The sequence below is a fragment of the Candoia aspera genome, chromosome 10, assembly GCF_035149785.1.
Source record: "Candoia aspera isolate rCanAsp1 chromosome 10, rCanAsp1.hap2, whole genome shotgun sequence".
Lineage (NCBI taxonomy): Eukaryota > Metazoa > Chordata > Lepidosauria > Squamata > Boidae > Candoia > Candoia aspera.
In genome coordinates, this window is record NC_086162.1 from 24,956,024 (window position 1) to 24,966,526 (window position 10,503).

A 10,503-nucleotide genomic window follows, 5' to 3' on the forward strand; every position below is an offset into this window, starting at 1 on the left:
TAAAGCATCAGTGATTTCAGCTGAGGTTCCTGGCCTCTCCCCAAACACAGCTGGTTGCAGGAGCAGGGCTGTTTGGTTTGGCATTTGGGGCGGCTCAGCCTGTCATCTCAGGGATGCTTAGGCGGGCACAGAGGCTGTGATGTAAGCAGGCCAGAGTCCAGGCTGGCCATCAGGGTCACAGGAAGCAAGTCTGGGTCTAATTCTATCAAGTGGCCTCTTCCTCCTTCTCCAGCAACTCCAAGAAAAAGGCTCCGTCCAAGGAGGGCATGAGGAATGCCGCGCCACCCATCCGGCCCTTCCTAATGGGTTCAAGATTAATACCACTCCTGCTGGCATTTACACACGGATGGAAGGGAGCCCACCTGGTCCTTCAGCTCAGAGGGTCTTGGTCCAGCCCAGGCCAGGGGCAATCTCGGGCACCTCCAGGGAGGGCAGCAGAAGAGCCTTCCCTGAAATCATCCCACTAATCGGCCCAGCCCAGCCTGCCCTGAGAGGGACTGGACCCCAACTCCCATAATCCCCGGCCAGCATGGTCACTGGACTGCCGCTCCAGTACGTTTGGAGTGGGGATTTGATATTGGAGCTAGGTGGACCGAAAGTTCAAGGTCCAGCCATTCCCAATGTTACCAACGTCTTAGCAGGCGACAGTTCAACAGATGGCGTTCCCAGCCCAAAGTGCATCATTCTTGCAGAGGAAAATAGCAGCTGTTCCTGGTGGCTCCCTTCCATGCTGGAAAAGGAAATCTGGTCTCAGCAGATCCGGATCTATCCTGGGGAAGGCGTGGCCTGAAACGAGTGGGCGTGGCCAAGGGAAGGGCGTGATTCAGTTCAATTGTAATCCGAGCTGCCTCTTTGAAAGAGGCGGGGCTATCTCCTGCCTGGTGGCCATTGGGACCACGCCTCTATGTCTAGATCGATCTATCTGTGGCGGGGAGGGGGCGGGCTATGCCATTGTAAAAAACGTGAGAGGTTTCTCTTCTTTCTGAAACCCACCAAGCCACAAAACGCTGCCTCCTGGACTATCCTGCTCCTCCACCCACACTCCTCCATTTGGTTCCTCCCTCCGTCCCCCTTTTTCCCTCCTCCACATGGCCCGCTCCAATTTTGACGCATTGCAGGTGAGAGGCGACCAATGGCCGCGGGAGTCTCATCCTGCGCCTCCTTCCGGAGCCAATGGAAACGCGCGAAACAATCGCAGTCCCTCCATCGCGTGTCCTTCCGCCGGCAGGCGGCTGCAGGGAGGGGCGGGACGGGAAAGAAGCGCGAGGAGCGAGCGAGGGGAGGAAAGTAGTCCTCCCTTCTTTCTCCCCGCGAGGAGGAGGGCGCGGGCGGAGCCGCCGCCAGGAGCAACAGCGGATTGGGCGCGGCGGCGAAAGAGGGAGAGGCTTCCCGCTCGTCGGAGGGAGGAGGCCGCAGAGGGGCGAGGCCGGAGGCGTCCGTTGGCGGAGGGATCCGGAGCGCGCGGCGAGGCTCCGTGAAGCGGCCTGCAGTGCGTCCCGGCTGGTGCGGCTCCTTCCTCCCTTCACGACGCCGTCGCTGCTCCTCGAAGCCTTTTGACGCGACCGCCTTTCTCGCCGAGCCGGACCCGACTATGGTGAGGGGACAGCGCGGCGCCTTCGGGGCTGCCTTCACTTCCGGCGCCCTCCAGGGGGTCGGACTACAACACCCATCCGTCCCGGCCGCCGTAGAAAGCCGTAGAAAGAGGAGAGGCGCCCCCGAGGAGGAAGGGAGCGGCCCCCCCTTGCAGGGTCGGTCAGGCCCCTTGGCGGGGCGGGCGGACGAGGGGGCCGCGGGCAACGGCCCCGCTCGAGGGAGGGGGGCCTTCGGGACAGGACGGGCGGTTATTGGGGGCGCTGTTGGTTGGAGGAGCGCTGGGAGCGGCGCCCGGGCGCGGCGGGGCCGGGCGGGTCGTGTCCCATTGCGGTGGGCGCGATGCGGGAGGAGGCAGGCGGGCCGGTTGCAAAGCGGGAGTGCTGCAAGGGGGGCCCGGGGGGTGAGGAAGAGGAGGGCGAGCTGCGAGGGAGGGGGGCGGAAGGGCCCCTGGGCGAAGCAGCTGGATTTGGGGGAGGGGAGGTCTTGGAGGGGGGAGGAAGAGGCGGGGGAGAAGGAGGGGGCGGGGCCCCGGGCCCTGGGTGGGTTTGCTGGGGGGGCGTAACGGTAGGAAATAGGAAGAGGGCTTGGCTGCCGTTGGGGGGGTTGGTGGCTGAGTGGCAAAGGGGGGGAATCGGTCGGGGAGGGCTGGGCATGCAGGCTCGCCCGGCTGGGGGGGTTGCACTGGGAAGGAGGCGGCGGCGGAGGGGGGGCTCTGTGGGGAGAAGGCCCAGCTGGCTGGGTGCGCGCGACAGGAGCATCTGGCGCTTGGGTGGCAGCATCCCTTTAGGGCGAGGCCTGGCGGTGAGGATGCTGCTTGGAGCTGCTTGGAAGGGTTTGGGGTCGGCCAGCCAGCCTTTTGGTAAGGGTGGCGCTGAAGGAGGAGGAGGAGGACGAGCGCTGGCGGGGGAACGAGAGGGAGCGCTGTGGGTGCAGGGAGACAGGCAGCAAGTGTTGCAGAGGATGGTGGGCACGTAGGGGCTTTGGGCGGAAGCAGATTTGCCGTTCAGCATTCAGCTAACAGGATCCTGAAGGAAACTGCTGACACAATCAACGTAGAACGTGTGAAAAGAGGCAGGGTGTGTCGGGAGATCCTAGGCTGCAATCGCCTGGCGCAAATCGAGTTGCCACAGTTTGGGGGAGAGAGCTGGGTAACCTGTCTGGAAGATGCAGGGCAACGTGAATGTGGTCGGAAGCATCCATCCCGGGACTTTGCTAGCGGGCCTGCCCGACTCTGGCAGAGGGCTGGTCTACTGCAGCATCTGACGTTTCCAGATCATTCGCTGGGCCTTGGGAGGCACCTTGGTTTGCCTAAACAAGGAAATGCAGCTTTGGTAGCATCTGACTTCAGCGGAAATAGGAGAGTAATTGGTCTGCTCAGAATGCGGTTCACGCAACTCCTACGTGGCTGTGCGTAGGGCCCCCATTAGCGTGGTTGTTTCTGGCGAAATAGTAAAAGCGAAAGAGGAGCCCTTCCGGGCGATATTAATCGGCTGCTGTAGAGGGATGGTCATCAGGAAGTTGTGCCTGGGCCACAGCTCTGGTAGGAGCAACTGTGAAAGGTTGGAAGGTCACTTGTGTGACTTTAGGGAGGATTTGGTTCAGAAGCTGAAGTTCTGGAGGAGAGAACGCGGGATGCGCAGTGGGTGGGTTGGGTTGTTGCTGTCTTGAAAAGGACTTATTAGGGCAAGATAGAGGGACCTCCTGGTATGTGGACTTTGAAACTTCCCTGCACTGCCTCCCTCTTCACCTGTGCTGAGGACACACACAGGCTGGATTTGATTTGGAGTTTGAGCTTGCAGGTTGCTGGTCTGTAAGGAGAGAAGAATGCCACAATAGCCTCCCCTTAAGTTCCTCGGAGTCCTTCTGGCTTTCCTTCACTCCCCGCAGCAGCTTCCGGCGCATGGATGACGCACTGGGTTCTTCGATCCACCGCTGAAGCTTCCCTCAGCCCACTGCAAGACAGAAGATGGCTTGCCTGCATCAGATCGGCCAAGCCACGAGCTTGTATTTTCTTGCTCTCTGCCTTGTTCATGCCGCTCTCCTCCTGAGAGCATCTTTTCCTCAAGCTGTATTGAAAAGCTTCCCTGAATAGCTGCCGTGCTACTCAGGCAGTCGCTGCACGATGAATCCGTGCCACAGACCTCCTTAATGTTGGATTTGGGGACCCAGTAGCACCACCACCTTCTCTGCCTTATTTGAGGTGGCGTGGAGGGGTATAAATGGCCAGTTATTTCCAAAGCCACGATTGCAAGGGGCGTGCAGGTTTTCTTGCCCTTTGCTCTCCTCTGGATTCAGACAAGTTTAGCTGGGGCGGCAGGAAGATTAGTCAATGCCAGACTGGTTTTTCTCTTCCTCCTCCTTCCGCCACCACAACCCCCTTTACAGCTCAAGGGAAGAATGGGGGCAGCTCCTTCCAGCAGCGGCCTGCTCTTTTGTGGCGCACTCTGGAAAAAACTCTTCCCCTCTGTTGCTCGTTGGAAGTGCCTCATCATCCTTGCGGCCTCACCTAACAGCAGGCGGCCTCTGGGCCCACTCCAGCCTCTGGTGCTGAGGACCCTTTTCTCCCCCCTTTAGGAGAGCCACAGCTGGTCTCTGGAAAGGCCTTTTGCCTAAAGCCAAAATGGATTTTTCCAGAATGGAGCTGGAGACCTTCAGATGGCTGCTTCTGGGATTTTCTTTTCCTGGGGGGCTTACTCCTCCCCCCTCAGCCTGCGTTATTTTGTCTGTTGCACCCTTGGCGGTCTTCAGTGCCACGTGCACCTTGCAGGAAGTGGATCTCTGGCCATGCGAGGTTTGCTTTCTGTCCCTGCCCTGGCTGTGTGGCCCTGTTGGAGCCAGGACCGCGGTTGGGGCAAAAGTCCAGGCAATCTCTGCGTCTCACCTCCTGTTCCCAAGAGCAGGGTTCCTCCACCTTGGCAACTCTAAGCTGTGCGGACTTCAACTCCCAGAATTCCCCAGCCAGCTTTGCTTTGCTGGCTGGGGAATTCTGGGAGTTGAAGTCCGCACAGCTTAGAGTTGCCAAGGTGGAGGAACCCTGCCCTACAGCATCGAATCAGACTCTTCCAGCTCTCTCTGCCACTTGCCCTGGACGGCTTGTGACCTCCAAACTGCTCCATGGTTGCAGTCTGCGTAACTAAGAGAGGGTGACGCAGCCCATTTCACCTCAGCCATGGAGTGTGCCGTGGGAGACTGTCCCAGGTAGGATGGCCAGAAGTTTCATGACATGGTGCTGATAAGGGTGGGAATGTGCCTGTCCCTTTGCTGCTGTTGACAAATGCTTCGGCGTCACCCCAGGAGCCCCGGCTGCGGCCTGGTCGCCCTGCGCTTCTTGCCGCTTGCTTGGAGGCGGGTTGGTCTGGGAGGTAGCAGCTGGCCCAAGGTCACTCCATAAGCATCAGTTGCTCATCGCTTTCTGGTTAAAGTTCCAACACTTGAGCCACTGTAGCTTGTTGGCCCTCGCCCAAAGCCTCGATGCCTGCAGTGAAATTCGGCAGGGTAAGCAAAAATTCTGGCAGTTGGAGCAAGGTCTTTCTCAGGCTTGCCTTTTAAAAAACCAATCAGTCGTATGACCCTCCTCGAGAGAAGCCAGTTTGGATCTCACTTCCAGCGGTTTCATAAGTAGGTAGAGGATAGATCGTTGAGGCCCAGCTCTAGTCATTCTGTACAAAAGACACATGAGAACACTTCGAGGTCTGAAACGTGGTCTGTTGATGACCCAGAACGCCGGCGCCCAGCTTTTCCGTGCCACGAGACTTTGATAGCTGCTGAGGTGGTACACCGGCTCGGCCTGTCTGTAATCTTAACCCAATAAACTGCTTGAGTGGGTGGTATTGCTTAGGTCTTGAATCTGGTCAGCTGCGCTTGGGATTTGTCAGGCGTTTCTCCTGGGGCCGGAGGGAACTGCTGAGTCACTGGGAGGTCCAGCATCCTGTCTGTCTCTCACAGTGGCCAGAGTTGCCTCACAAAGCCGACCACGTCTCCCTTGGCCATCAGCGCTGAGACCCAGCAGCGGGCCTTTTCTCTGCAAGCGGGTGGGGTCAATGAAATGTGCTGCTCTGACGTGGTTATTGCTGTGATTATTGCTTTCCGCGGTCGTCACGTCTTGTGGGAATAAACTCCAGAAGTTGTGTTGCCAGACTGGCTTTTTTGGCGCGCTCCTGCCTGAATCAGCCGCCCTTGTGGGTCTTTCTGGGCAGCTCTTGCAGCATATCTCCTCTCAGCGCATGGCTGGCACAGGCTGCATGTGCGGGAGCCCAATGTGTAGCCTTCTTTAAGAGCAGGAAGGAGACGGACGGGGCGGGCTGGGCTGGCTGTTGTCCAGAGCGAAGCTTAGGGGCTGTGGGCATGCTTTTGTTTTATAAGGCTGTTCCCAGCCGTCAAAGACCGTCGGAGTGGCCTGAGCTGGACTCTTCTGCCTTCCTTGAACACGGCTGCCCTTTTTTTTATGCTCCTTGACAGTTCTTTATGGCTGGGGTGAGGAACAAAGAAAAAGGCTGTTCACCAGGCAAAGAGGAGGAGGAGGATGGGCTGGCTTTCAGGAAAGCAGGCATGGGCCAGTGCCTGGATTCAGGGGTCTTCAGTGCAGGATGGGTTTACTGATGGACGTGATTGTCCCAAGTTGCAGTTGTGTTGAAATGGGGACCAACCATGGCTTGAGCCAGAATTGTAGAAGACAGGAAATGTAATAGCTGGGAGGGAGCTCTGAAGAACCCTGTTCAGCCCCTGCAACTTGGGATGCTGCTGCATCTTCAGGAGTGGCAGTAACCAAGATTCCGTGGTTTTGCGGCGCAAGAATGGGGATGTGGGTTCAAAGCCCAAAAGGTTTGGAGGGACCTTGGTTGCCTTTTCTGGGCCTTAACTGAGAGCATGGAAAATATCCCTGCAACTGATGCGTCTCCACCTGATTATTATTTGGGGAAAGACACCAAGTCTGACAGAGGGATGGGTGAGGCCTAGCAGCTAACATCTCCTTTCTGCTTCCAGGCTGACCAGCTGACTGAAGAACAGATCGCAGGTGAGTTCCCATGCATGAGTGTGATTAATGAACCCTGGTTGCAATAAAAAGAGCAATAAATAGCAAAGCAACTCCCTTTCCACTAGAAGCTGAAGTGGGTGCCTGAGTCAGACAGGCTTGCTCAATAATGCCTACAGAAAGGCAGTTCTTAACTTTGTTGCACAAAGAAGGATCAGCTTTTTCTGTTGGGCAGCATCTTTTTAATGACCCCTATTTGGCTTTGTTAGTCTGTTGTTTCTCCAGCTGAAGGTGAAGGACTTGGGCTTTCAGGGTTTCATATGACTCAATCTTTTCTCCAGTGGGGTAAGGTTGCCTGGATATTTGCACGACTTGGTTTGAGGGCTCTGGTTTTCTGGTTTCCTGCAGAGTTCAAGGAGGCCTTTTCCCTCTTTGACAAGGATGGCGATGGAACCATCACCACCAAGGAGCTTGGCACTGTGATGAGGTCTCTGGGGCAAAACCCCACTGAGGCAGAACTGCAAGACATGATTAATGAGGTGGATGCGGATGGTGAGTGACTCCAAAGCCTGAGAATGACCAAATTAGCTCAAAATGTGGGTTCTCCCCATGCTCAGTACAAGAATTCAGATAGAAGCAAGCTATCTGCTTAGCAGGTGAGGAGGCAGCCTGTTTCTAGAGCTTTTCCAGCATCTTTGCTCCAAATGCCCAGTTCTGACTGTCTTGGCGTAGCTGGGCTGGCACCGGTGGAGTGCAGTAGGCATGGCCAGTAAACTCTGGAAGCTGGCGACCTTCCTAGTGACCGCTTCTTGGACACGTGTTCCATCTCCCTTTTGAGGTGATAGGCAGTGTTCCGCTCTGGACCGTAAACCAGAAGTACATGTCGGTGTCTCATTCAAACTGAGACAGGCTCTGTAGCATAACCAACAAGAGTGGTCTCCGATTGGATCAGCTGGTTGGGGTGGCATTCCTTTGAGCAGGGTGGGAGTTTTCAAAGCCTGTATAAGGGGGACAGTTCTCCATGGGCGTGGTTAATGTCAAAAGCTGCCCACTTGGTCTCACAGTGCCCTTTCCTGCGTTTCAGGGAACGGCACGATCGACTTCCCAGAGTTCTTGACCATGATGGCAAGGAAGATGAAGGATACGGATAGCGAGGAGGAGATCCGGGAGGCATTCAGGGTGTTTGACAAGGTGAAGCAGCAAACGAGCTGTTGGGCGGGGGAGGCAGGGAGACCTTTCCACGGCAATGGAAAGAGAGCGAGGGGATCCCCTCCAGGAAACAGCCGTCTCCCTGGACTGCTGCCACCCGGGGGAGGGCCTGTCTGGCCCCCACCTGAAAGAGGCTTCTCCGCTCTCAGGATGGGAATGGCTACATCAGTGCGGCCGAGTTGCGCCACGTGATGACAAACCTTGGAGAGAAGCTCACAGATGAAGAGGTGGATGAAATGATTCGGGAAGCCGATATTGATGGAGATGGGCAGGTCAACTATGAAGGTTGGTAAAGTGGGGCTGGGGACCACCATATGGCCGTTTAGAGATTTGAGGGCCTGCTTACAAAGGGCCACAGGGGTCTCCGCAGGCTGGTAGGACAGCTTTCCTCACCCTTGTGCCCCCTGAACGGGGTGGATGACTACAGCTGTTTTTGTTGCTGGCTGGAGAGGGCGGAAGCTGATGCCACAGGAGAGGCTGTGCCAAGGCAACCTGCGCGCTTGGCTTTAGCCATAACGTGGGAAGATGGAGGGACATCCACAGGGAGCTTTGTGAAAAGAAGCCAAAATGGGATCGCGTCATAAATGCAGGCGTGGAAAGGCTTGCTACCTCTGCCATCCTTGCTTGCGCTCGTTTAACTTGTTCAGCTGAGCCAGGACTTCCTCACTCCCTGCCTCCTGGTGGTTCCCTTCAGAGCATCCTTCTTTTGTGCTGGGAAAATGTTTGGTTTGTTTGGCGCTGGGACTGACCTTGTTCAGGAGAGCAGAGCTGCTCACGATGGCAGTTACAGTGGCCACGGGGGTGGGGGGTGCAGCAGAGTGTTCCTGGATTCCTCCCTGGGAGAAATAGGGTGCTGCAGGGGACTCCAGTTCCATCTTCCCCTCTCAGCTTGGGCCACACATTTAAAGCTAGCTAAAAGGCTGTCTGCTGCCTGCCCAGGATTGTGTCTGCGCCAGGCGCCATGTGAGCGGAGCGGGAGGCAGAGGCGTCCACGAGGGCCTGGCGGGACACTCACTGGGCCACCTTCTGCTGTGTCTCTTGCAGAGTTTGTGCAGATGATGACCGCAAAGTGAAGCCTGCAGACTGGGTGGCTGGCAAGGCCTGTTCTCCTCCGATACTTTTCTCCAACACACTCTCTCTACTTAAGTAACCTGGTTCTATAAGCAAACAAATCGGCTGTGGAATAAATCTGACCAAGCAATTTAAAAAAAAAACCTTCCCAAGCTGCATGATTGCACTCATCTCTCCCTCCTCTTTTCGCTTCCCCCCCCTTTCCTTCCTCCTTCCCCCCCCTCCTTCCTTTCCCAGGAGAACCCTCTAACCCCCCCTGAGAGCCCCCCAGCCTTGTGGATGTCTTTGTTTCCATTGGGTATTCTGTTCCGTAGTCAGAGCTGGCCCATATCTCAGGGTGCAGATTCTTTCTCTTTCTTTCAAGAATCCACACGAAGGGGTGGAGAGAGTGCAAAATCTTCTCAATCATGTTGCATGTGTCTGGGCACTGTAGTTGTGCGCGTTGACGTGGCAGTCGCCACTGAAGGTCTTGCCCCAAGGAACTCCGGGGGTACAAGTAAGAAATCGTTTTGTTTTCGTTCTTCTCCTTAGTCTCCTTTGGGTGGGAGGGGGCATTACCCCGCCATCTGGATGTATGTGGCTGAAGGTGGGTTCCATCAGCATTACCTGGAGGAGAGGCTGATCGAGGGGGGGGGAGAGTGTCCCAACACTGTCCAATTGGCGCTTTTCAAAACACCCACCAACCCAACCACCCACCAATTCAGTCTCCTGTCTCTGTTCTTAACCCTGTATAAATTGTAAATGTCCTTAGAGTTTCCTGAGCGTTGTGTCAGACATCAGAGCTGCTATGTACATACCTGATGCTGCGGCCTCTGGGGCGCGCCCTGCGCACAGCAGCGGTGGACGCTTTCGGTTGGCGGCTTGGGAGGGGGCGCATTGGAGTGGGATCGCAATAAAGCGGCGGAGCCTCCGCTGAGTGAATGCCAACTGCGCCGGAACGCCCGTTTCCCCCTCCCTCCCCCCCCGTGCAATGCTGCTTTTCCCTTTCGTAGTGGCTCGCGACTTGACGCCTCTGACGCGCCCCGGCTTCGGTGTCTGTGCTCTTTGCTGTGGCTCTTTCCTTCGCCCCCCCCTCCCCGCCCCCCCTCCCCTCTCCTTGCGGCAAACAGCATGAGCTGCAAACTTTGCTTCTCTTTTTCATTTTATTTTTTAACCGAATAACAAAAGGTGTTCGGGGTTCTTCTGGAGTGGCAGTTGAAACGAGGAGCAGAATTCTCCTGAAACCGGACGGGCGAGCGCTCGGTGCCGTCCATCCGCGGCAGGCCTGGCCTCGCTCCCCCCCCCGGTTTCTTGCCTTCTGCACTCGGCCGCGGCAGCGGAGGGGGCTTGCCGAAGAGCGTGGGGAAGGTTGGAGCAAGAATGTCTTTGAAAGCAGGTGGCGTTTGTTCAGTTCAAGCTGTGAAAATAAAATTATATCAATGTTTTCCAATAAAATGCAGTGACTACCTGACGTGACTGGTGTTGCTTTGCAGCGTCTGCCCGCTTCCCGCCTCCCGGGGTGGCTGAGGGAGGGCCGCTGGGCTTGGCCCTGTGCTGGGGAGGAGCCTGGTGGCGCTCTTTCTGACTGGCAGACATCACGGAAAAGATGCTGCTGGGCTCCTGCTGTGGTGGTGGTGCTGGTTTTTGGCAACACAGACTTAACAGCCACCCTCCGACGC

The 10,503-nt window shown here is 56.7% G+C and overlaps 1 protein-coding gene across 1 annotated transcript; it reads left to right on the plus strand.

Annotated features, from left to right (window-relative positions):
- Positions 1 to 1,315: 1,315 nt before the first annotated feature.
- On the plus strand, positions 1,316 to 10,295 carry CALM3 (calmodulin 3). Its single transcript, XM_063312601.1, has 6 exons — positions 1,316 to 1,594; positions 6,577 to 6,607; positions 6,974 to 7,117; positions 7,650 to 7,756; positions 7,924 to 8,059; positions 8,819 to 10,295. Exons 1-6 carry the CDS (start codon positions 1,592 to 1,594, stop codon positions 8,845 to 8,847), a joined length of 450 nt encoding a protein of 149 aa, XP_063168671.1. The 5' UTR covers positions 1,316 to 1,591; the 3' UTR covers positions 8,848 to 10,295.
- Positions 10,296 to 10,503: the final 208 nt, after the last annotated feature.